Source organism: Pteropus medius, unplaced genomic scaffold (assembly GCF_902729225.1).
Source record: "Pteropus medius unplaced genomic scaffold, Ma_sr-lr_union100, whole genome shotgun sequence".
NCBI lineage: Eukaryota > Metazoa > Chordata > Mammalia > Chiroptera > Pteropodidae > Pteropus > Pteropus medius.
Window position 1 is genome coordinate 467,554 of NW_024345479.1, and position 25,775 is coordinate 493,328.

At 36.5% G+C, this 25,775-nt stretch overlaps 1 protein-coding gene across 4 annotated transcripts in view; it reads right to left on the reverse strand.

The window, feature by feature from the left end:
- The window catches only part of ATP6V0A1 (ATPase H+ transporting V0 subunit a1), a 50,857-nt gene extending 32,456 nt beyond the window's left edge, over positions 1–18,401 (reverse strand). For 3 of the 4 annotated variants that reach the window (XM_039873421.1, XM_039873419.1, XM_039873422.1), the window contains exons 1-5: positions 18,293–18,401; positions 16,212–16,373; positions 5,970–6,048; positions 4,677–4,774; positions 3,990–4,118 (exon numbers count right to left, since the gene is read on the reverse strand). In XM_039873421.1, coding sequence (XP_039729355.1) covers positions 3,990–4,118; positions 4,677–4,774; positions 5,970–6,048; positions 16,212–16,328 — 423 coding nt within the window. In that variant the 5' untranslated portion in view covers positions 16,329–16,373; positions 18,293–18,401. Of the gene's footprint in view, positions 1–3,989; positions 4,119–4,676; positions 4,775–5,969; positions 6,049–16,211; positions 16,374–18,189 lie in introns of all 4 variants that reach the window. The other variant, XM_039873420.1, reaches the window with a different exon arrangement.
- Between the last annotated feature and the right edge of the window lie 7,374 nt (positions 18,402–25,775).

A 25,775-nucleotide genomic window follows, 5' to 3' on the forward strand; every position in this document is an offset into this window, starting at 1 on the left:
AAACTAAACAAACAAACAAACAAACAAAAATCAGGAAAACTTTTCTGCATCATTTTCACTCCAAATTTCAATTTGATTTTACTTCTGTCAATGCCATTATCAAAAAAAGCCACATGGGAACCTCAAGTCATGACTACAGATGTAAGTCAGAAAGCCTAAAAAAAGTTAAAGCAACTGTTTTGGGAAGTAAATCCTAGGATCAACTTTGATCCAAAAAAAAAAAAAAAAAAAGTAAGGGCAGGCACTGGGCATGCCAGTAGGGCAAAGAAACAGTACTATGAGATTTAGAAAAGTTTAAGATGCGATACTAGGGGCACGAGTTTCCACTTGCCGTCAAATGGGAGGTTAGGGGGCTCTTTTTGTTTCTACTTACAGTCAAATCAGCGGACTCCAAGATCCAGATGACTTGTATTTCAACTTGCTCTTGGGATGTCCCTTGGCAAAAAAGTGAAATTGACTGCTACTCAGAGACTCCTGCCTACTTGCCCTCATGGTTCATAAGACCTGGTTTGAGTAAACCCTAAAGATCAGACTCAGAGAGAACGTATGTGCTCTACGGGACAACTGATGGAATAGCACTCCTCCAAAGACTATATCTGAGACTCCTTGGGTATAAAAAACAAAACAAAACAAAGAACAGTGGGATTAAAATTAAATAGAAACTTATAATTATTTCTAATTCAAAATTTCACTACTTTATGCTCAAGAATCCTAAGTCTTAGAGAGGATAGTTAAAAAGTTTTAAATAATATAATTGTGCCTAATGGGAAACTAGGATGACCAGACCGCTGAGGGTCTTTAAATCAATCTCTAAATGCAAGTCCTCCAGCATCTAACTCCTAACTTGGGTCCTCTTAGCAACAATAACAACACTGCCAAAGTTCCTCTAAATTACTTGCTATGCCCTCTGGCTTATTCCATCCCCCAGTCAGAATACTGAAACCATGCTTCGAAAAAAAGAAGTAACAGAGCTTCAGTACTATTTCTACCCTTAAGTATAAGTAGCATATCCAGGTCAAGCTACATTAATTACCAAGAGCAAACACTTTTACTTCCATCTATGTTAAGAAAGAAATTACATTTCATCACCTAAGGTATTTGCCCAAGCCCCAAAGGAGATGGCAGATGGGAAAGAAAAGTAAAGAAAGCAGATGGATGGAAAACTCAGAAGGAAAGGAAGGCAGGGATCTGCATGCCATTAACCATTACTTTTCCAGTCTTCTTTACGTTCTCATATGTTATGGTGCTTATGGTAAAAGATGCAGAGAAATCTCTCCAGCTCTTACAGTTCTTCATAAGCAAGAAGACTGAGAAAAGGATAATCATTAACAAGTCATTTTAAATGCTCTGGATAAGAAATGGCTAAGTCGAATTTGTAATCACCTCAAATCATAAGAATATTCAATATGTGTTTACCTTTCCCCTTCTATACATCTCACCAATCATAACCCCTACACCAAAAGATGGAAAGAATCATTGTCTGATTTAGCCATTTTCTGCTAACTCATTATTATAAATTATTGATCACATTCATCAAAAGAAGGGTTTGAAATTCGTAGTGTTTTAGGCCATTTGCAAACCTTATAATTTCAGGCATGAAAGAAAATCTCATGAAAAAACTGTTTCCAAGACTTGAGGGTCCCAAGCTTCCTTATCGTTTGCATTACTTAAAACGGGCCCTCACATGTGCAAACATGCTTGTTCTGTGGTCTTGTCTCCTGTCATGTGACAGGAGCTGCTGTTTGGTAATAAGCAGGGCAAGGGTTATTGAAAGGCATGTGGCCGAGGCTACGAGCTAGTGGCAAGAATGGGCAAGGCACTGATCACACACTGGGAGGAAAGGAAGAGTGGCTCTTGGCAGATTTCCTGCACTGGGATGAGGGTGCTGGGAATGAGAAGGACTGATGATTAAAGAACCTTTTATGGCCAAGGCCTGGTGCTCAAAAGTACTTCCAAAGATTAAAAAAGGAAAAAAAAAAAAAATGTTTGGCATGAGTGGGAGGGGCAAAGCAACTCACCATGGATTGGGCCTTAGAAGACTTAAGATGTGCCTTCCCAGCATGAGCATTTCATGTTTAGACTTATTGATCATGAAGAAAATTCCTAAACCTATAACTTAACGATTTTAAAATCTTAAATCATCTTTCCATGTGGTTCCTCTTATTTCATTTTTACTACATATTTTTTAAGTAATAACATGAACAGTTTAAATTACTATTTCCCTGAAGGCCATCCATTTCAGTCTTTATTCAGAATTTCTCTTAGAATGAAGTAGACTAGGAAGCCTATTCCAATCCTTAAACTCAGGAGGTTATGAAAGATATTTTCTCACACTTCAGCAACATTCCAACAGTAAACAAAAGGCTATATTGAAAGAGAAAAAAAGGACTAGGGGGAGAATTAAGCCCCGAATGATGCTAAAAGGAGCTGAGCTTTGATCTTGAGGCCAGTTTTACATTGGATCTGTGGGCAGCAGCTTGGACATACTTAGAAAAGTTCACATCTATGAACACATGGAGGCATTGTGTCTGGGGATGTTTCCTGACATGACTAAGTGATACATTCCTTAGAGACTATATCTTACCCATCTGATGCCTCACAAAGAGTAGGTGTCCATCAAATGCTCAGTGAATTAATGAAGATAAATACAATAATGTTTAGGCAGTAAGCATACTGAAATTCTAGATTACTTATTCATTTAAAACCACGTGCCGTAAGTGGCCATACCTGTTGCAAGAGACCTGGAAGACTTGGAAAGAGTTAATCACACTGTCTCACACCCTCTAATGTGACCATATTGGGGACTGGTGAAAGACACTGCCATCCGTCTCAAAACTCTCAACTCAATGAGCAAGCTGAATATTCACACTAAACCTCTCCTGATACATAGCCAGATTCTGATCCTTGGGAGGGCTAGTGAATTGGATTCATACGAGCTTTTCCCCCTTTCCCTCACCCCAGCAGATCTTTTTAATTAGTTGGCTTCTCTGAGTCAAATCCTTAGTTATTGAAGAATGTATCACATCTTCAGCTGACTTTCTCTAGCCCAGTGGTTCTCAAACTAAGGTGCCTCCATTTTTTAAAAGCTCAGCCACAATTTTTTTTTTTGAGCAAAGGAAATAAAGAACTTTACGGGAAGGCATACTGAACACTGACTAGAACAATCTCTGAAGTGTCTGATGTTGCTAACCTGGTGGCAAAGACACTTGTTAAAAAGAGAAGTTACTCATATTTTAGGCCACCAGTAAAAGCATGTTCAGGCTGAAAGCTAAGACTCCTCCCCAGGTTTAATTAGAAGGAAGCCTTCTGAAAGCCTTACTCCTAATCCCTTCCATGGGGTCACCTCAGCCGGCTGCCATCTGGCAACTTAGTCGCCTGTGTTTATAAACCAAGAACTAATTAACGTTTTCCCATTTTTCCCTATAAGATAATGCAGTTGAGTTTATGTGAAAATCCAGAAATTCCAAACAGGCGTCCTACCAATATTTCCAACATTAAAAAAAAAAAAACTTAAAAAAATTAAAATGTGACATGTGCTATCTGAAGTAGTTCAAAATGTGCTCAAAGGTTGATAAGAAAACATAAAAAATTAAAATTTGAAGACAAAAGGTTTGGAGAGTAAACCTTTGTTAAAACTTCACGTGTTAACCAAATGTTTCTTGTTGCTTCAACTTTAACCTTAAATATTTACTTACCTTAAAATAGAATGTAAAAATTTCAACTAATTATGTTCATATAACTACTGCAGGGTTCCTTTCCCATCCTGAGATGAAAAACTGCAGAAAATGTAAAAATATACAAAACTATGGCTGGCTGTGTACTGCATGACAAATGGAACATAATCTGACTAAATCAAACTAAAACAGGGTGTAAAAATGGTATTGCTTTCAAATTAGCAAATTAAAAATAATTATTGGAATAAAAACATGGCCCACTTGTGCTGGTGGATTTATCAGCTGCTTAAATACTAAAAGAAACAATAGTCTGACCTCATCAAAAAACTGCTGAGTTTTGCGAAGTATAAATTTTAATTCAGTCAGTTCCAGAAAGTTTCTCTTCAGAGCTTCCTGGTTTGTGTTGATTTCTTTCAGTTCATTTTCAATCTTCTCAAAATTGGCCTATGGAAAAATAAATTCAAACTATTAACTCAAACTAAGCTCAAAGTGCTTGCTCTGAAAGACAGATGAATTCAAACCTCCTATAGAACTCTTGACACCCTGACAGTTCAAGGATATCTTATATTTACCCTGCATATATGAGATTTTGCCAGGGTAAATATTTTATGAAAAACGTTGCTTAAAATTGTCTTTCTTTGTCTATAGATTCTATTATACACATGGTTGAATTTCTCAGGGGACTTCAGATAGATAAAATAAATATTTAAAAGTCTATTGGCTATTCATCCATTTAGTCTATGAGATTAAAAAAAATTACTAGATAACTGACATTAATCCAATAAGGTTTCAATAAACATTTATCTAGTGGCATGTGTTACTGTTTCAGATACTGTTCTATATCATAAAAAAAGGGACTTCTTTTTAATCCCATTCACAAGAAACGTGCAATCAATAGACAGTGCTGACAAGGACAGCAAGAATTACTCTACTCTCCATCCACTGAGAAATGTCTGCGTTTATGTAGAAAGGAACTCATCTGGCTTCCTCAGGATGGTTTACCTCTAGGTCAATCATGTCCCGTGGAAAGGGCACTTCTGGATTTTCGCCAGTGTCCATTATTGGGATATTAGCTTTTCTTATCTCTTTCTCAACAAATCCTAAAATGACAGAATGAAAACATTCATGTATAGCACATGCCAATATTTGAGGGGGCAAAAAAAAAAAACAACCCCGAACCCGGCTAAAAAGAGCTTCATTCTTTTTAGAAAGATACTTTCACATAAAAGAAGCAGAACATGGAAATCTTTCTTCCTCTACATTCCTCTTCCTCCTTCCCCACACTCTAAAGCACAGCTACCCCAAAGAGGGTTATCATTCCACTACTGTCTTCTTTCTCTCTTCTGATCTTCAAACTGGTCCCCATCTGCTTCAGCTCTTCACCCCATGTGACTGCTACCCCGGAGCATGGTGGTTCTGGTCATAGGTACTGCTGGCAGAGCACAGCTATAACAAAGCCAATTCAATAGAAAATTTGCTAATTGACACACTAGTGAGACAACTCCAAATCAAAAGGATTTCATATATTCGAAAACAATCAGGTCAATTTAAGTGAAACATAATAAATGAAAAGCAAGAGGAGGAATAAGACCCGAAACACCAGAAAAGTGTTTCAGGTGACAACTACTTACTTTTTCTAGGATGGGGATCAAATATACCTATAAGCTAACTAAAAGCTGGCATAGTATAGCAAGATCTTGGGTTTTAGAGCCAGACAGAACCTGGATTCGAATACTGATTCTATCACGACCACTTACATTCTCGGGCAAGTCACTTAACCTCTCTGATCCTTGGTTTCAGAGATTAGAAATTAAATTAAATGAGGTTAACACTCATCTTGAAGGAATGTTGTGGGAAATGAATGAAATAAAGTATATGAATACCCTAACTTTCAATAGGATCTTTATAAAACGTTAGTTTCTTCCCTCGTAAATAGCTCAGATTAAGAGGTGGCTATGCTGACATCTGCAATCGATGGTGGTCTGGGTCCTTTCAGAATGCTATAGTGTAGTACTGCTATAAAACCCTTCCTACAAAAAATAACCAGTGTTTTCAGCTTGCAGCTTTGTCACCTCAGACAAGGTTTCCATTAAGCACCACCTAGCCCAAACACCAAAATTCTACTTGGATAAGAAAAATTCATCTTAACATCAGGATCACAAGATTTTTCCTCTTTTCTTTTTCCTCTATAGCATTCCGTTCCTTTATTAAGAAGAATATTAAGAAGAATAGTGCCTCTAATTTAAGACAAATGACTCATTATAGGAATATCATACAAGACCAAAATGCACATACGAAGCTTTCGATCCATTTCTTCACATCTTCTAACTTCATTTACAAATTTCCTCTGGAAAACATTCACATCTGGGTTTAACTGCAAAACAAGAACATAGTACCAAATATTCAAACACTACACCTATTTCCTGTTTCACAAGCAACACATCTTGCAAAATGGAAACTTAATTTTGTATCAGTGTATGATGCAACACAATAAAAACTGTCTACTGATCCACATAATCTACTTTGAGGCCAGTCATAGCAACTACAGATAAAAACCCTTCCCTCATGGATGCAACATATTGTTGGAATGGAAGCAAATTAGACAAAGCACAGTGGTATGAAATGTTCTTCCAGACCAAAAGTTTCGGTGAGCCCCCCGTCCTCCACTACCACTAAAAATTCGGACAATGAATATAATAAACACTCTGTGTGGTTTTCCTTCTCTCCTTCTTCCCAACCAGAAGAGACAGAAGGCAAACTCCTCTTGTTCTTCTGTCCTAGGGCCAGGCTGGCTTATTCATTCATATATCACAAGTAACTTTCAAAGCAAGGTGACAGATATTCTGGGAAATACAAAAAAAGAATAAAAGAAGCTCCTACTCATTAAGAAGCTTGGAATCTAGTACAGAAGAAAGATGAACATAACCAATAAGATAACATATGATAAATTCTGTAAAAGTAATAAAATAAAAAATGACTCGCTCAACATTTATGGGGTACCAAACTGTGCCAGACATTGTATTATATACTGGTATAAACAAAGAATAAGATATGTCCTAGCTTTGTGGAGCTCAGAAACAGACACAAACCAATTAATACAATTTGTTGTGATATATTTTATTAAAAAGTAAAATATTGTAGGTAGTTTCCTATACAGTTAAACATATACCAACCTACCTCATGGTTGAGCATTCCAATACTAGCTACTTATATAAGGAAATGAAAACACATCCAGAGACTTATACAAGAATGTTTACAGCAGCTTTATTCACAATAGCCCCAAACTGGCAATGATCCAAATGTCCATCAACAGGAGAATGGATAAAGACATTGTGGTATATTCATACAATGAAATATTACTCAGCAATGAAGAAGAATCAACTAAAGATATATGCAAAAACAGATAAATCTCGAATTCATTAGGCTGAAAGAAGTAAGACATGAGTTTGAAATGCATTTCATTTACATGAAGTTCAAGAACAGGCAAAACCAATCTATGATGGTAGAATCAAAGTAGTAGTTACCTAAGGGCAGAAGTGAGCACAAGATAACTTTCTGGGCTGCTGCAAATAAATATTCAATATCGTGATTGGTGTGGTGGTTACAAAGGTGTATAAATTTACCAAAATCATCAACTCGTACTCTTAAGGTCCATGCATTTTACTGAATATAAATTTTACCTCTATAAAAAAATATGGTGATGGGGTGGAGGTTGGGAATGAGCATACACAGTAGGAGTAACTAATTCTATCTTGGGCATAAAGAAAAAAATGTCAAAGATAACCACCTGAGCTGGAACTAGGGAGGACGAAATGAAGTTCACCAAGCAGAAACAGGCAGAATGGAAGCAGAAAGATTATGACAAGTGACTCGTGACTCAGAGACATAAATAAATCATATATTCAGAGAAGGGGAGACATTTGCTGTAGCTGAAGAGAGGGGCTATGTAAGAAGCAAGAAGCAGGCAACTTCATCCTATGGGCAATAGGGAAACATGATCAATTTTTAAAAAATATTTTTTAAATAAATAATTTTAAAAATATATATATATTTTAAAGATCTTGTTGTGAAAAATAATATTGTGTGTAAAGAAGAAACTGTAAGAAAGACTGGTGACAGAGAAACTAGTAAGAAAATTATTGGTATTATGATATTAATATTAGATAGACAAAATCTAAGGCAAAAGCATTATTAGAAATGAGGAGAATCACTACATAATGATAACAGGAAAAATTCCCAGGAAGGTGCAACAATTCTATACTTGTGTGCCCTAATAAAATGTTAGTTCGTTTTTAACTGAACCTCCCATTCAGAAATTTCCACTTCAATAAATATGACACTCTGAAGTGAAAGCAGCCATGGGAACTACTGGTTTCATAAGCAGGAGGCAAGGTTCAACTGCAGGTCATCTCACAGTCTGTTTCAGATAAGGCATCTTGAAATACTTGGGCAAGGTATCCGCAAACTATTTCAAATGAAAATGAATAGAACCACAAGGAGAAACTGACAAACCTGTCTACACTATGGGAAATTTTAACCTAAATTTTAAATTATTGATACATCAAATTTACTAAATAAGAATAGAGAAAATTTGAACAACATAGTTAACTTAATCTAATACACACACTGATTTTATCGCTGCATCCAGCAAGAACCGATTTATAAAAACTGACCACAAAATAAGTCATACAGCAAGTCTCAATAAAGAATTGGTACTACACAGACAATGTTCTCTAATTATGATGCAATTAAGTTAGAAATCAGTATCAAAAATACAACTTAAACAACATATTTGGAAATTCTAAAATAGTTCCAAATAATTCATGGCTCAACGAAGGAATTATAATAACTTTTTTATTTGTTTCTGAATAGCTGATTTTAATGGTGATATGACTAGTTCTAAATACATACAATCATGCCCACATTTGAAAGAATAAAACTTACAGCAACCACGTTTGCCATGAACAGTGTTATATTTATTTTGTATTTAACGTCATTAGAAATTATTTTTATTTTTCTAGCAACTGAGAAAGTCTAGTTTAATTGATCCTACAGATGACATGAACTAACACATGGCTTTCTCCTCCCCAAATAGCAACAAAAGAAAACCCACATGTTATTTCATTTAAGTAAACTGTAGTTGATGAATGACACAAATACATGTTCATAGACAATAAGGCTTCAGATTTGCAAGGCTGAGAGGCTGTTTACCACCGTCTGGGAAGAGCCTAGGTAATTGACTATAAAAGAACAATTTTGTTAACTCTTGTCCTTAATAAGTGATATGTGAATCTTGATGCAATATTTCATTCATTAGAATAATCCTTTCATCAGAAAATTGAAGTTTATGTATGTTTAAGGATTTGTGAATGATTTCAATAATTCTTTACAAAAGATCTTAATATTTAGTGTTTATTAACTGACATATATAAAACGATTTAAATAATTTAGAATGAATAAAAATGCAAAAGATCAAACTTTGTAGGATGAAGCTAAAGTGTTATTTAAAGGGAAATTTATAGCCTTAAATGCATGTAATAAAAAAAGACTAAAAATTAATGTGCTAAATGTTCAAATTCTAGAAGTTAGAAAAAGATAATAGGAAGTAGAAAACACCAAAGAACAAAAATGAATGAAAGTCTCATAACAAAATAAAGTCCTCGAGAAGATACTCCAGATCAAAAGCTGGTTATTTTTTCCTTAGCATTTTATTATTATTTTTCTTAACAGTTAGTTATTTGAAAAGATAAAATAGCCAAAATGTTTATAAGACTTAGAGAAGGCCTAAATAAACAGAATTAAAAAAGCAACTACAGATAGAAAAGATTTTTTAAAATACTAAAATAAACTTTATGCCAATAACTTCTCAGAAAGTTTGGATTGCAAATGCGCAATTTTCTAGAAAAATATAACTTACTAAAACTAACTTAAAAAACAAAACAGAATAAACCTATAATCTAAAAACACCAGGCCTACAAGATTTAAAGATAGATTCTACTAATCATACAAAGACTAGATAAGCCCAAATCTTAGAAAAATCATTCCAAAGAGGAAGAAAATGGACGAACACTCCTCAACTAGTAGGAGACTGGCCAGTATGACCTTGACACTAAAATAAGAATAGTTTGAGAAAGGAAAATTATAGACCAACATCACTTATAAATATAAATAAAAAATCTTAATAACATATTAGGAAACTGAACCCTAAAATTCTTTTGAAATATACCTTATAAAGACCAAGTTGAGCTTATCCCAGGCTTGCAAGCATAATTTTACATTTTTAAAACATCTGCACAAATGGCCAATAAGCATATGAAAGGATGTTGCACATCATTAGCCATGAGGGATATACAAATCAAAACCATTGTGAGATACCACTTCATACCCATTAGAATGGCTATAATTAAAAAAAGAGGGGTGGGGGCAGAATAAATGCTGGTGAAGATTGAAGAAATTGGAACCTCATACATTGCTGGTGGGAATGTAAAATGATATGGTTGCTGTGGAAAGCAGCACAAACTGTCTGGAGGTTCCTCAAAAAGTTAAATATAGAATTACCATGTGACCCAGCAATTCACTCCTAGGTAATACCTAAAAGAAGTGAAAATAAATATTCAAATACCTGTAACAAATGTTTACAGCAGCATTACTCACAATAGCCAAAAAGTGGAAATAACCCAAATATGTTCATCAACTGATGAATGAATAAAAAGGTGGTGTGTATGTGTGTATAAAATATATAAAATGCAATATTATTCAGTCATAAAAAAAAGTGAAGTACTAACACATGTAGTCAAGATGGATGAACCCTGAAAACAATATGTTAAGTGAAAGAAGCCAGTCATAAAAGACTGCATATTGCATGATTCCATTTATATAATGTCCAGAATAGGAAAATCCATAGAGACAGAGATAGATTAAGTGGCTGCCAAGGGCTAGGGGAGGGGAAGATGGAGAGTGACCGCTAATGGGTATAGGGTTTCTTTTGGGGGTGATGAAATGTTCTGGTGATAGTTGCACAACCTTGAATAGACTAAAAACCACTGAATTGTACACTGTAACGGGCAACTTTTTTGGTATATCTTGATTAAAAAGAACATAGGCAGCGGAATCAGACAATCCTCAGTACAAAGCTTTGTGTCCTTTGGGTAGTTATTTTCATCTTTGCCACAGGTTCCTAATCGGTAAAATGAGAATGGTAGTCTCCACTGCTCAAAAGCAGGTTCTGAAAGTAGGGTTGTTGAGAGAAATGCCTGCAATAATAATATGAACCGCTCAACATGGCATCTGTTGAAAAAATGTAAATTGTCACGATAGTGTTAGAAAGTAAGGGATTGAAGAGTAGAGAAGAAGTCTGTCAAAGAGAAGAATGGATGAGGAAAATAAGACTTTGAACAAGTTGGAGGAAACATGTCTCTCTAAAACCCAGAGTGGTATCTTTTGTAAGAGAAGATAGGTATCAGTTCCTTCTTATACTGGAACCACTTGTTTTTATATGTTGCATATTTTCATATAAAAAAGATGCAAAAGGAAAGTTATGACATAGATGAACCTTGAAAACATTATGCTAAGCGAAAGAAGCCAGTCATCAAAGACATATTTTATGATTCCATTCACAGGAAATGTCTAGAAGAGGCAAATCCACATATACAAAAGTAGATTAGTGGCTGTCAGGGGTTGAGGGGCGTGAGGAGTTGGAGGATATAGGGAGTGACTATTAATGGGTACAGGGTTTCTTGCTGGATTAATAAAAATGTTCTAAAACTGATTTTGGTTATGGTTGTATAACTCTGGGAATATACTAAAAGTCACTGAAGCGTACATTTTAAAAATGGACAAATTGTATAGTATGTGAATCATATCTTGGAAAAGCTGTTTAAAAATAGTAGGAAAAATCTGGATATGTAATTCACCAAATTAATAGATTAAGGAGAAAAAACACAATCATCTCAATAGATGAAGAAAAGGCATTCAATAAAATTCCACAACCATTTGTGAAAATAACTTCAGAAAATGAGAAATTGAAAGGAATCTGCATAATCTAATAAACAGAATTTTCTGTGTAATAAACAGATGTAAGAGTAAACATCTTACTTAAATTGTGAAACATTAAAAAAGATTCCTTTTAAAGTCAGGAGCAAGATAAGAATGCCATATGACATATACAGTCCATAACATTTTGCCCTATTTCCTTAGTGACAAAAATCCTAATTTTGTTCAGGACAGTAACTTCTCAGTTGAAAAGCTACATTTCCCAGATTCCCTTGCAGCTAGTAGTATATGCCATAATTCTGGCCAATAATAAATTAGAAAAGCATGCTGAGGATTTCTGGGAAAGTTTTTTTTTTCTCCTGATATTAGTCCTTCCTCCTTTTACTTCCTTGGATGAAATGTCTGGAGCTGTGGTGGTTATCTGTAAGAACAAAAGCCAAATGCTCAAGGACAGTCAAAGAGATACAGAATGATCTTCAGACACTGATGACAGTGTGGAGCTGGCTTCATGTTACATGAGAAAAGTACACCCCTATCATTTGGGTTTTTAGTTACACACAGGTCAACACAAACCTAACCAGTTTTAGCTTGCTGTTCTTCTTCGACATATTACTGAAGGTCCCAATGTATATGGTGTATGAGAAAAATAAAGAAAAGGACAAGGATTTGAAAGGAAGTAAGAGCTTACTTTTTAATGGTTCAGTAAAAAAAAATATATCAAATGTGGCAAAATGTTAACAACCGGTGAATCTACTACATAAGAGTGTTTAGAGTTGAAATTTTTCAAAATAAAAATTTAGAAAGGAAAATACTAATGAGCAAAAAAGAAAAATAAACTTTATATATGCCAAAATGTGCCATAAACAAAAGAAAGAGATAGGAGACAGTCTGGAAGAAGTTATCAGTAAAGGAGTAGAAAGAGATTAGCTTCCAGAATGCATGAAGAACATTTACAAATCCTGCAACTCAACAATCAAAAGACAAGCAAACCTAATAGCAAAATAGGCAGATGATATGGATAGACACTCATGGAAAATGAAACCCATTATGTCCAATAAACAGATAAAAAGATACTGAATGTACTAATCTGGAAAATGCAAATTAAAACAAGAAGATACCACTTCATACCCATTATACCGGCAAATTTCTTTAAGACTGAGCACAGAGTTGTTGACGCAATTGTGGCATATAGGAACTCTCAACCAGTGATGGGAGGGTGAACAGGTACATGCACCGTAAAGTACACATTGACAGCATCTAACAGTCAGAGATGTACACGATACTCAGCAATGCCTTTCCTAGTTATAACCCCTGGAGTAGCAGCAGGTCCATTTTCACAGTAATACTAAGACATCGTTTGGCTTTTTCATTTTCATTCTTTCATGAGTGTTCAGTGAAGTTTTCCAGAGGCTCATGACATATGTTAAGCAGACTGACTACAGAGGCAAATATGAGAATCCAGCTATATTCTATTAATTCAGACACTAAAAGATTTCCAAAAATGTCAAAGCAATACCACTCTTCTCACTATTATTTTTTTGTTTCATTAAAAATGTTATAACATGTAGTTGGCTTTTTATTAAATTTTTTAAATGATTTAATAAATATATATTTTAAACATTTCTCAGTTTTAATATTCAATGCAGTAAATATCGATAGCTATAACTTGCATAAAAGCCATTTGGGGTCCTCAATAATTTTTTTAAAGAGTGTTAAAGAGGTTCTTAGACCAAAAAGTTTGAGAACCACTGCCCCGGAGAAACTATCATACATGTATACCAGGAGACATATACAAGAATCTTCATTACAACACTGTAATAGCAAAGAACTGCAATCAACCTAAATGTTCATCAGAAGATAAAAATGATAAACTGTATATTCTTACAATAACTATAAAGCAATTTAAAGGAATGGTTAAATACCACAAATGTTGAATTGAAAAAGTACCCACTGAAGGATACATACAATATGATACCATGTATATAGTTTTAAAACACAAAATTATACTATATATTATTATTTAGCTATATATATTTAGTGAAAGTAAAAAATAAAAATGTATGGAAATGATAAAAGCAAAAATCACTGTAGAAAATTACCTCTGGCAAGGAAGAGAAATGAATGGCAGAGAGGAAGGACAGGCAGGAGCATTCAATTATATGTGGAATGTTTATCTCTTAAGTAGATAGTAGAAACACAGGCATTCATTATATTATTCCCTATAATTTTTTGTATTATTGAAATACATCATAAGTTAAAGTTAAGAACTCTGAATAGAAGGGAGACACCATAGGACCAGATGAAGGATTGAAAATCAAGGGTAACAGGTTTGATTTAGGTTTCAGGCTAGGAAACCAGAAAAATATCAATGCAGTAGCTCAAGTTTAAGATGTCAGCATGAAGAAATAGTCTGTGAAAAGGGAAGATATGGGTACTTAGACACACTAGCTTGAGAAGCAGAGACGACAACAATCTTAGAGAGTAGTAAATTCAGGGAAGGTGTTTAGGAGATCAGGGCCAGAGATACAGATTTAGGACTCACTGAATAAAGATGGAAAATTTGAGAACAGATGAAATCACACACACACACACACACACACACACACACACGATAAAGGAAGATGTGGGTGTGGAGAAGCTTATCCAGAGAGAGCAGAAAAGAGAGCTTGAAAAACACTGACACTAAGGACGGGGTGGAGAAGAGAAAGGAGAGGCTGGTGGAAGAAAACAAGTTCTCAGAAAGGTAAGAGAAGGAATCTGGGTCAGGTAGGCAAACATTCTAGAGGAGATGGTATAAAAAGGTTCACAGAGCTCTTCCTCATGTGAAGACACAGCGAGAAGGCTCTGGCTATGCACCAGGAAGACAGCCTTCACCAGAACATGACGACACTAGTTCCTCAATCTTACACTCCGCAGCCTCCAGAACGTCTATCTTACAGGAGCTCAGGGGGACCACAAATCCAATTTGTAGTCATTCTCCCTGATTCTGGATGTATGGGCCACATATACTCAACACTGGAACAATCTCCACATTGGTTCCCTGACCCATAGAGCAAAAGCCATTATGGACTTCATGATGACTCACTATACTGCTAACATGCTAAGAGAACACACTGAGCTGGGAACAACAAATTCCTTATACGTTGGCCATGAAAGTACATCAAGCAACACCCAACAGTACTGGAAGGAAAAAGAGATGAATCTACGATGATTTTAATATTTTGACACTATTCTCTTAAAATTGAGGGAAGTAGACCCAAAATCTGTGGGAAAGAAAAGACTTGAACAACACTAACAGGCGACTGAACCTAATTTACATTTATGAAATTACTTTACCACCAACAGAAGAATACATGTTCTTTACAAAGGTGCACATTAACAGTAAAGAGACCATGTGCTAAACCATAAGACAAATTTCAATAAATTTAAAATTATGCAGTGTTAAAAAAACGAAAAAAAAAAAGAAAGAAAAGCAGGTTCAAGAAATAAGGCACAAAAAAGTGATGGACATTTGACATCAAATTTTATGAATATATGCGATAAAAGTTTTATAAATAATCTGTCGTCTACTTCCGCAAAAGCAACAATGATAAAAAACTAAATTGCAATAAAAGAATTTGATTAAATATTTTTAAAAAGGTTCAAAGAGAATGAGGAGTAAGATGACATTACTGGATTGTATTTGTGCAATTTCAGTTCAGACTGAGAACCTCCGGAAAGTTTGCCAATTTCAGGAAGCCAATATCAATGAATCCCACACCTTTCTGACCACTCCTCTTTCATCCACCCATTCATTCCAACAAATACTGATTGAGTATCTTGTATGTGAGTACTAAGGATACAATAATGAATGTCTCTGTCTTTATGGTGCTTAGATCATAGACTTTAATCAACTATTCATACTGATGAATGTAAAACCACAACTATAATGAATGCTATCAATGAGAGGTACATGGAGCTCTGAGATTAATTGTTAACTCCCCTCCCCTTTCAGAAGCATATATTGTGTCTTCCTGATTAGATTCTATGCCCCACAGCGCATATTTTTTATGCTTAGACTGTCCATTTTCTTTTGATATCTTCTCTAAGTGCCGGGCGTAATGCTTCAGAATAATGGGTATCCGGTATATGCTTAATTATGTACTATATATCTGTAACTGGATGCTTCAGATTTTATAATAAATATGTCCTACTGTATGGAACGGCTATGATAATTTTTTAAAAAATACCTTGCTATTGGTGTTAAGGAGCCCAAAAGCAAAGTGCAAGCCTTGAAAATGTTAGTTTAGTGTCCTCCACCTGCATCCCAAGCAATTACCTTGAGAATGCTTAGGATTATTCTCAGAGGGGAAGCATGAAAGGATTTGCACGCAACATTCTCACCTCTAGAAAGACTACTCAGAAAAGAGTACCAACAATATCACATTTCAATGCTGTAATGTTATTTTTGTAAATAAAAAGCAAAACATTCATCATAAGGCAACTGGCCATGACAAGAAAAATACAGTTCAGTAGTAATCAAGAAGCAGCCTCACAACTACTTACATCACGAAACTGAACCTTTCCGAGTTCTCCTAATTCACTGACGCAACAATAAGCAGCTTCTGACTGTAGGAAAAGCTGGGCCAGCGTCATCTCCTCACTCCGGAATAGCTCCCCCATGGCGGCAGAAGGTATGTCAACTAAGTACCTGGATTTCTCTCCAACCTAAGGCAAAAAGAAAAAATTACATGTTCTTGGAAATTACTAAGAGGGCTAAAAGCAAACAACACCCCAGCAAGTCCCTTTTGTTTTGCATTTCATATCTTCCGCCTCATGTTGACAGGTGTTTAACAACTGTTTTGACATCCTGCTTAGAAAGATAGAAAAAAGAAATTGCAAAGGCTGTTACTGAATCCTCTCCCTGCAGAGTGCCTGATGAAAAGTCACTTCCTTTGCAGTCAACATCAGGATCAAATGACAATATTTTGGGACATCTCAATACTACATAAGAATGTAACTAGATTAAAAACAGGAACTGGGAATCCCAAACAGCTCTTTAATACCCTGGACACAATATTCTGAGGTAGTGACATTCACACTGCTCTTTTTTCCCCCTCTTGTGCCAGGAAACAAACAGAAGAGACCTCGATTACCCTTTAATAAAGGATGTCTCTATTGCAACCTTTAATAAAGGATGTCTCCATTGCAACTCGTTTCCTATCCTCTACTACCCATTTCTAACAGCCAAAGCCCTAGCACTACCCTACAGCTACAATTAAAAGGGTTTAACCTTCCAAACTCCTCAGAAAGCACCATTTTCTCCTGAAAGAATCTAAACACATAATCATTATCTAAAAAACAGCTTCCATGTTAAGCTCAATTTCAAGTGAAGCATGACAGGAATACATTGATAATGACAAAGCAGTTTTAGCAAGCCAGAGACTAAGCTTTTCACCTCTGCAGCTTTTTGTTTCTTATCCCTACCTTCAAGAGTAATTACATTGTTCCATCTGTTAAAGCTTCTCATGCATGAGCCAATAAAGGTTTCATTTTAGGGCTGTCTTATCGCTGCCGGGTAAGAAAGACAATTGGCGCTATCAGTGGTCCTGAAACTGCAATTATTCATTCTCAATCAGCTATTGTAAGGCGCGGACTGTACAGTATCTAAACTCAGCAAAACGTATACTATTTTTAGTATTATGAGAGCATCCGTAATGATAGGTGAAACTGACATCAAAGGCAGTTACCTTTCTGGAAGGCTAGGAGACATTTTGAGAAATTTGAACGAGAAAACCATTGTGCATTTGATGTTCAAGACAGCAAAACAACACACTCAAACAGAAGCAAGGATTTTTCAAGAGAATATATAGCTTGACTTTATGATTGTCTATACTTGAATTATCCAAAACGGCTGTTACCACCCCCCAACACACGCCCTTCCTCAACAAGGATTCCACAATTTCTAAACACATAAAATTATGCCCGATCGGCATAGCTGCCAATATTGACAGCCTCCAATTAGTTACCTCTCTCCTTCTGTTTTCTGACGATTAAAAGCCTTCCTAGAATATATCTATCCCACTGGAGTCAAAGAGAAAACCGAATGGGCCAAAGCGATTCCGGGGGCTGGCGGGATGTCACAAAACAAAATATAAAGAAACAGTAATTCTGCACAAGATGAGTCCAAATAAAGCGCCAGAGCGCCCTATCTTACTACTGTCATTCACTCCTCACCTCCTAACAAGGTATTCAAATTTATCTACTTTATCTCCTGTGTACTCTGTGAGAAATCAGGAATTCTCTGAGCCCAGGCACACCTACCTCCTACAGTAGGGACTAAATGGGGGAAATCCTCAAACTGGGAGCCCCTTTAAGAAGCCCCCCCCCAATTCTTCGAACATCCCAATAACCTTCAGTTCCTCCGTCTACCCCTTAAATGAGCGAAGGGATCAGAGCCTCCAAAGGGGAGTGAACCTCCGGTTCTTCTGCCCACAGGAAGGGTGCCCAAAGAGGGGTAAAACTCCCATTTCCTTTCAGATACCTAAGATCCCTGCTAATTTCTTTGACAAGCGAGGGTCTATTAGGATTTCCTGTGCGCATCGGAGACCGCTCCCTGCCGCGATGTACCTACAGCCCCTGCTCACCTCCAGCCGCCGCGGAGGCCACTGCAAAAGCCGCGGCCGCAGACCGAGTCCGCAGCCGCCCCAGCTCTGGGCAGCAGCGCCTCGACGTGCGTGCGTCCACAAAGCCCCGCCCCCGCGCCGCCGCCGGCCGCCGCCCCCACGATGACCTCATTGCAGCCGGCCAATGGGGTGCGGCCTTGGCGGCTGCCGCAGTGCGGAGTTGCGGGGGCGTGGGTGAGACCCTGCTTGCTGACGCCATCTTGTTCTCGCGCCTGCGGCTTCTGTCCCGGAGGTTTCGTGGGTTGGGCTGGTGGTGCAGGTGTTCGAGACCTCGAATTCCTGATCCTATCAGAATCCCTTCTCTCTAACACTTTTCCTGCAGGCAATTCACAACATGTTCTTCTCGAGGGATGTCACGTTTAGAAAGGAGAGAAATCATTATGAAATGACGTGAGAGCTGGAAGGGAGCTTGAAAGCGCGTCCAGACACACACACACACACACCCCTTTTTCCTCCTTAGTTTACAGAAAAAATGCTAGATCCCGTAGTAAAGTCTTGCCAAAGACTCGTTCACTTAACTATGGAAAACCCGTCTTTAAAAAGATCCTTGGTTTAGTCCCTCCAGCAACTGTGCGGGTCTATTTTTCTCCAATTAACAATGAGAAAAAATCCTCGTAAGACCGTGTGTTGTGAAGGGATGGTGGATTCCTTTGGGCCTATTTGACCACATAAGGGTTTTCTATTTCTCGAAAAATTTTAAAGAATAATTTATTTTTTTAAATGCTCAGGCGATGCCTACATGTTCTTATAAAAACGCCTCTCTAAAATATTAATATAGATTCCCTTTTCTTGGCCTTTTAAGGACTAGGGATCCCAAGTCGTTTGTAAGAACCAGAACTGTATCAGGAAAAACTCGGCAAACCGGTTACGCAGTCTCCGTGGGTGTTGGAACCCTATTGAGATTCAGGTATAACGAGGAAGAGACATTTCAGATAAAGACCTGATGCTGATAATTTTGTCTACCTGGCAAAAACATCATCAATCCTGCTTTACCAGCCTAAACGAAATAATGAAGGACAAAAAAAAAACCAAACATTTAATTTGAATTTTCTCTTTCACATTGTGAGTGAAGATAGAACTTGACTTCATTACAATTTAAGTGAGAAGTAGCACCTTGGAGAGGCCCAGACCCTCCCTTTTCACCTGTGATCTTAAATGCTCCCTAGCGCTCTCAACTTGCCTAGCAAGGCAGTCAGGGACCCACATTTGAAAGCTTGCCAAGTTTTAGAAAACTATTACGCAATGACTGTCATTTCCTTCCTCTAAGTCTTAAAAAAATACTTTTTAGACCTCAGAGTCAGCTGCTTGCTAACCACAAATTTTTCATACTCCACCTTCAAGACAGCCTTTCATCTGGACTCCCTCAATTCCCTTGAACTCTCTTTTTTCATGGCTTCCTTGAAAGTATATCCTCTTAGAGCTCCTTTTCTGTCTCCTTTCATATCTTGCTATCCATCTTTCTCCAGTGTTCTATTTCTTATCCTTCCATGATCTCTCCCTTGGTAGTCCTGCCTATTGTCAGGCTTGGATGTCTATGTGTGGGACTCATACCTATTTTTCTATCTACTGCTCTTCTCCAAGGCTCAGAGATGGAATTTCAAGCTGCCATAATTTCAGTAATGTCATTCAGGCAAATAATGTTTGCTGAGGGCCTACTATGTGGCAGACTGGGTGCTGGAGATAGGAAATGGACGCGCTTCCTATCCTAGAGCAGCTCACAGTTCAGTGAGAAATAAAGTTACAATAATTAAGGGTGCAGAGGAGGAAGAGAGAGAGAGAGTGAGTGCGATGATCAATATTTACTATGTACCAGGTACTTTTCTAAGTGCTTTATAAATGTGAACTTGTTTAATCCTCATAACAATATCGGGAGGCGAATACTGTTACTATCCCCATTTAAAAGATGATATAGTGAAATTGAGGCACAATTATTCACCCAAGTTCACTCAGCTAGTAAATGGCAGAGCAGGATTCAAACCCAGCCATTTTGTTCCCATTTCCTGTATGTTAGGTATGGCACTTTTATGCTTCTGTTAGGAGTGCTTGTCTCAGAGTCCAACCTGACTCAAATCTCGATCTGCCATTTAATATCTATAACCTTAAGGCTGTAAGCACCAGTTTCTTCATCTGTAAAATGGCGTTAATAATAGTATTTACCTCATATGGTTATTTTGAGGAATACAAGGAATCTAGCACATGCTGGACACTCAGCCTGCATTAAACTGTTAGCTATCATCATTGTCATTATTATTATTGAGAGACAAAATACTGATTAATAGACCGAAGGATGTCAGAAAAGCTTATATTGAGGAGGTGACATGAAAGCAGAATTTTAAAGGATTAGAGCTCTTACTAAATAAAAAACTGTCCCTTCCCCTGAGATCCTTGATCCTGCTAATGGCATTATTGTTTTTCTAATTACCCAGGCTCCAAGTTTAAGCCATCTTTAATTCTACTTTTTTCTTTCCACATTTAGTCAGTTGCCACATCCCACTAATTGTGTGTCCTGCATTTATTTCTTGCCTTTACCCCTTTACCCTTTTTATTTTCATTGTCAATAACCTAATACAGGTCCATTTGCCTCTCTGAGACAACTAAAGCAATAGCCTATGGGAGGCAGCATGATGTAGTGAAGTAGACCATGAGCTTTTGTAACATCCTGAACCAGGCTTGAGTCTCCCTCCCTTCCTTCATTTATTCCATTCAATATCAAATGTAAGACAAACAAATCCCAGCTTCAACAGTTACAAGGTGTGTGAACTTGAGCAAGTTAGTTCACCTCCTTGAGCTTTATTTTCCCAATTGGGACACTTGTGGGACTTTTCTGTTTCTCTTCTATAAAATAGTACTTTCCATGTGATTTTTTTTTTCTATTACCAAACTATAAACTCTTTTTTCCCCTAGCATTGGGCCTATTCATTCATAGTAAGTATACTATTTCTTGAATGAATGAGTGAATGGATAGGTGATCCTGGAAGAATCACCTTCTAATAGAGATCTACTATCAACAAAAGAACACAGTTATTCAGACAAAAAGGGAATATGTTTACATCCTGCCTCTCTATCTCCTTTGTTTTATGAACTTCATTGTCTGTGGGGAGGAGAGCTCGTGACAGATGCTTGTATTCTTGTAACAAAGATGTAAAGGACAGGTGGGAAGGGTTCAGAGCAGAAGCTAGAATTAGAAAATGTCTGTGGAATCAGTGAAAACTTTGCAGGATCATCAAGTTCAGTACAATTATAGTGCTGATGTCTGTATTCCAGTCACAGTTCTCGAAATTACTCTACATTGAAGCATACCTATGAGGAAAATGCTCTTTCAATTAAATGCTTTTATAAAAAGCTTTCAGTCATAAAAAATCCAACATTCCTGCAGCAAACATCTATTAAATACATACTTTATAACAAGCCTAATGCTACAAACTAGAAATGCAAAGATGAACACAATCTTATAGTCTACCAGGGGAGACAAACAACTAACTCATATAATATATGTAGTATAGCAATGACCAGAACAGAAGTCTATGGAAGCCCAGAGAAGAGCATTATTAATCCTGCCTGGCCATGGGGAAGGCTTTATAAAGACATGACATTTATGATGGATATTGAAGGATGAATAGAAGTTTGTTCAGAGGAAGAGATAAAAGCTAATAAAATAGAATAGAAATAGTAAGTATTAATATTAGAAACTAAAGTCAGATGTGTTTTCATCACAGTCAACAAATACACTGCCTTTGCCCAAAACTGATCAAAATATTTTGATCCAGAATAGTCACATTTATGTTGATTTTTATCTATAGTTGCTTGTATGCTTCTCTGGAGAAGAAAGAAGACAAAAAGGATTGTGCTCATGCCTTTCTATCACTGGAACAAGTATAGCTTATGTCCAACAAGATCAAGTATAAAATGCTGTTGACCACATAGCCCTAGAAGACGTGAACAATTCCATATGAGGACCAACCAGTACTGCAGTTCCGGTGTTTGAACTGAGCAAGCTATTTCTTAGCATCTGTGAAAATGCCTGAACAATAATTACAAAATTAGTTTTTCACTATCAAGACAAAGCAGAGAATGGAGACAGTGATCTAACAGAGTCTCAAAAGGTTAAGATTTGTCCCTGAGTGGAATGATTAGAATAAATCTCTCTTTTCTCTCTTTTTTTCTCTATTTTTCAGTTTGAATAAATGCACAGCAATTGTCCAAATTCCATTAGTGAAAGGTCAGCTCATGTTGGCTCATCCAGCTTTGATTCCTAGAAAGGGCCTAGAGCAGAGTATTAAAGTTAAACCAAGTGTTTTGAAATACATATTTGCTCATGTCTGTCTTTTCCATATGCTTTCTGTATTAGTTTGCTAAGGCCAGTGCACAAATTACCACAAACCGAGTGGCTTAAAACAACAGAAATTTATCCTCTCACAAGTCCGGAGGCTAGAAGTCTGAAATCAAGGTGTTTGCAGGGCCATGATATTTCTGAAGACTGTAGAGAAGAATCCTTCATCCCCTCTTCCTAGCTTCTAGTGGTTGCCTGAAAGGATTGTAGATGCATCACTCCAATGGGAGAGCTTCTCCGAAGTGAGGAGATGCTTAACTCCAATTACTGCTTCCATCTTTACACAGCATTCCTCCCTCTAGATATCTGTATCTTAATCCCGTATGACTTCATCTTAACTTGATTACATCTGCAAACAACCTATTTCAAAATAAGGTTATGTTCACAGGTCAAGGTGCGCATGAATTTGGGGGGAGCCGTTTAACCCAGTATACTTCCCTTATCAATTCTGGGAAGGAAATTTTGCTCTGCATCATTTTCCAACTGTTGCAAGTAGTTGGCAGCGAACAGTAAAATTTTGATTTAAAATTTTATTCTCTCGTGTGAATTCTTTGAGATAACAGTAGCTCAGTTTAATGATTGCTTATGTCTAGTCAAATAATTTTTTCTCCCTTTTACGTAAAAAGGAACTCTAATTCTTAAACTATTCTACCAAAGGTCTGATTTGAGTGTTGGATGAAAGAATTCTCCTGCCACAACCTTTAGGTGACCATCATTCTTGAAATGTCACTTTATAATTTGTTTTCATAGAAGTAGTCTCTTCTGCAGTTTCAGTCTGAGTTTCTCAAAATAACATTCTGCTTTTACAAAGCCTGTCAATGTTTAAAATAAAGTCTTTTGGTAAAAAGTAAAAATCTGTTCATAATAGATTTTGAGGCTTCCTATGGAGCTCGAGGAATGTCAGCTTTCTTTAACTCTGCTAATGATTAAATCCACAAGGAGATATGAATGAGCTTAAGGCATGTGACATTTTATGCAACCTTCCAGGCTCTTGTGACCAACACATGAGGTGAGGAGCCTCTTAACTTGTGGAAGTTGAGAAACACCATGAAAGAGGCTTTTTAAAGAAATAAAATTGAGAAAACATGAGAAAACTTGAGATGGGGAGAAGAGAAAGATTGACACAGGGCAGAGAAGCCTCTCTGTGACATTAGACCTAAAGAATTTGCCCAGGAAAACAAGAAACTAGTTCAAGGAGGTTTCTGAAGTAGAGAATCTGGCAACTATTTCAGTATTGGGTTTCTAGTGACTTGGAGGAGAGAGATGAGACCTGCAGTGAAGAAATACATTGGAAAATTCCAGTAGAAAGGATCTGGTTGATTTAATGGTCAAGGGATAGATCTAACTTGAACTGTTGTGTTTCTACTGCCTAGCTTAGTTCAGCATTCAACATATACTTCGTAAATATTTTTGAAAGAAAACAAACCTGGAAGTATAGTTTCTTGTGACAAATCGAAGTGGGCTATTTGTATTTGTAATCACGTACTTATTTAAGGCTGGAGATTGCTATGCTTTACAGTTGAAAAGTTTTTGTTTTATAAAAAGTCAGATGGGCTTGTGTGGTATTTTAAGGAGGGAATTGTGGGGGAAGGGAGTCTGCTTGAAACTTGTAGGAAGGATGTATAAAGGCATGGTCTTCAAGGAAGAAAGCTATCCAAGAATTATCCAAGAGGTAACTTTCAGTCAGATATTGCCTTGAGCCCTATTTTAATTATAAGTTTGTTTTCACTTGGAGTTTTAGAGATTCTGAATACAGGTGAACAATGATCTCTACTTAAAAAAATATATTTTGGAAAAAAATATTTTAGGGGGTGGAACTTAAAATTTTCTGGTAATATGTATAGCTATTGACAACACTAAATTTGAGTTAAAAAGTGAGGTAAATGAATTTTAGGAGTTTTTCAGTCAACTTTTACATGGTTCTTCCATTCTTTCATTCAATACAAAGTTTTGGGCTTGATATGACTCAGACTTTGGTATAGGAAATTGGACAAGGGCCCTAACTTCAAGGAACTCAGAATCTGTAATACAATAAGGATTTTTGTTAACAGTATATAGATAGTACTGTGGATGCACTGATAAAGGCATCATTAGCTATACTTCGAAACTATTACAGAAGAGATGAAATTTGAGTTGAGTTTTAAAGGATAAATAGGTGTTTGTCTGTTCACTGTGAACCTGGTCTGTTCTCTTCCTGCTTTGTCCACTGAAAGTAATTCTACTGCCTCTCTGCAAATTGTTTCTTTCAAGACTGAGTTGAAGATCAATCTTCTAATAATGACAACACTACATACCAGATTTTATGGGATATCACTAAAGTCGCATTCAGGGAATGAGAAAAATAATCATAACTTTAAATGTTTATTAATAAATAAATAAAGTAAATAAACATAACAGGTTTTAAAAACACGACAAAATAAACCCCAAAAAGGCAGAAAGAATAAAGTCAAAATGATTTAAAGGATAACAAATATAAGAGCTAGTTCTTTTTGAATATCAATAAAAATAGGAAAACTTCTGGTAAAGTAAGAGAAAGACTACAGATAATGAGAATGAGAACTGGTTTTAACCACAGATACAGAAGATCTATGAGGCCAAATACTACGTAAACTTATGAATATTAATAAAAATTTATAAAAATTTTAACACATGGGGTGATTTTATTTTAAAAATTATAAATAAAACTGACCATTTTACATATTTCATTAAATTCATATGTATTGTGTTGTATAGTATTGTATAGTATTGTATTTTTAATTCCAGTTTCCATGTATTCACTACAACTGTATAGAAATACAATTGAATTTTTGTGTGTTCTATATCCTGTAACTTTGCTGAACTCATGTGTTCATTCTAGGAGCTTTTTTAAAAATATATTCCTTAGGATTTTCTACATAGACCATCATGCCATCTGCACAAAGGCAAAACTTTTTTTCTTTTTTCCTATCTATGTTTTTTATTCCCTTTTCTTGCTTTACTGTGTGGGCTAGCTCTTCCAGTACTATGTTGAATAAGAGTGATAAGAGCAGACATCTTTTTTTTTTTAAGCCTACAGCACCCGGTATCTAGTACTATGATGAGTAAGAGTGATAAGGGCAGACATCTTTTTTTTTA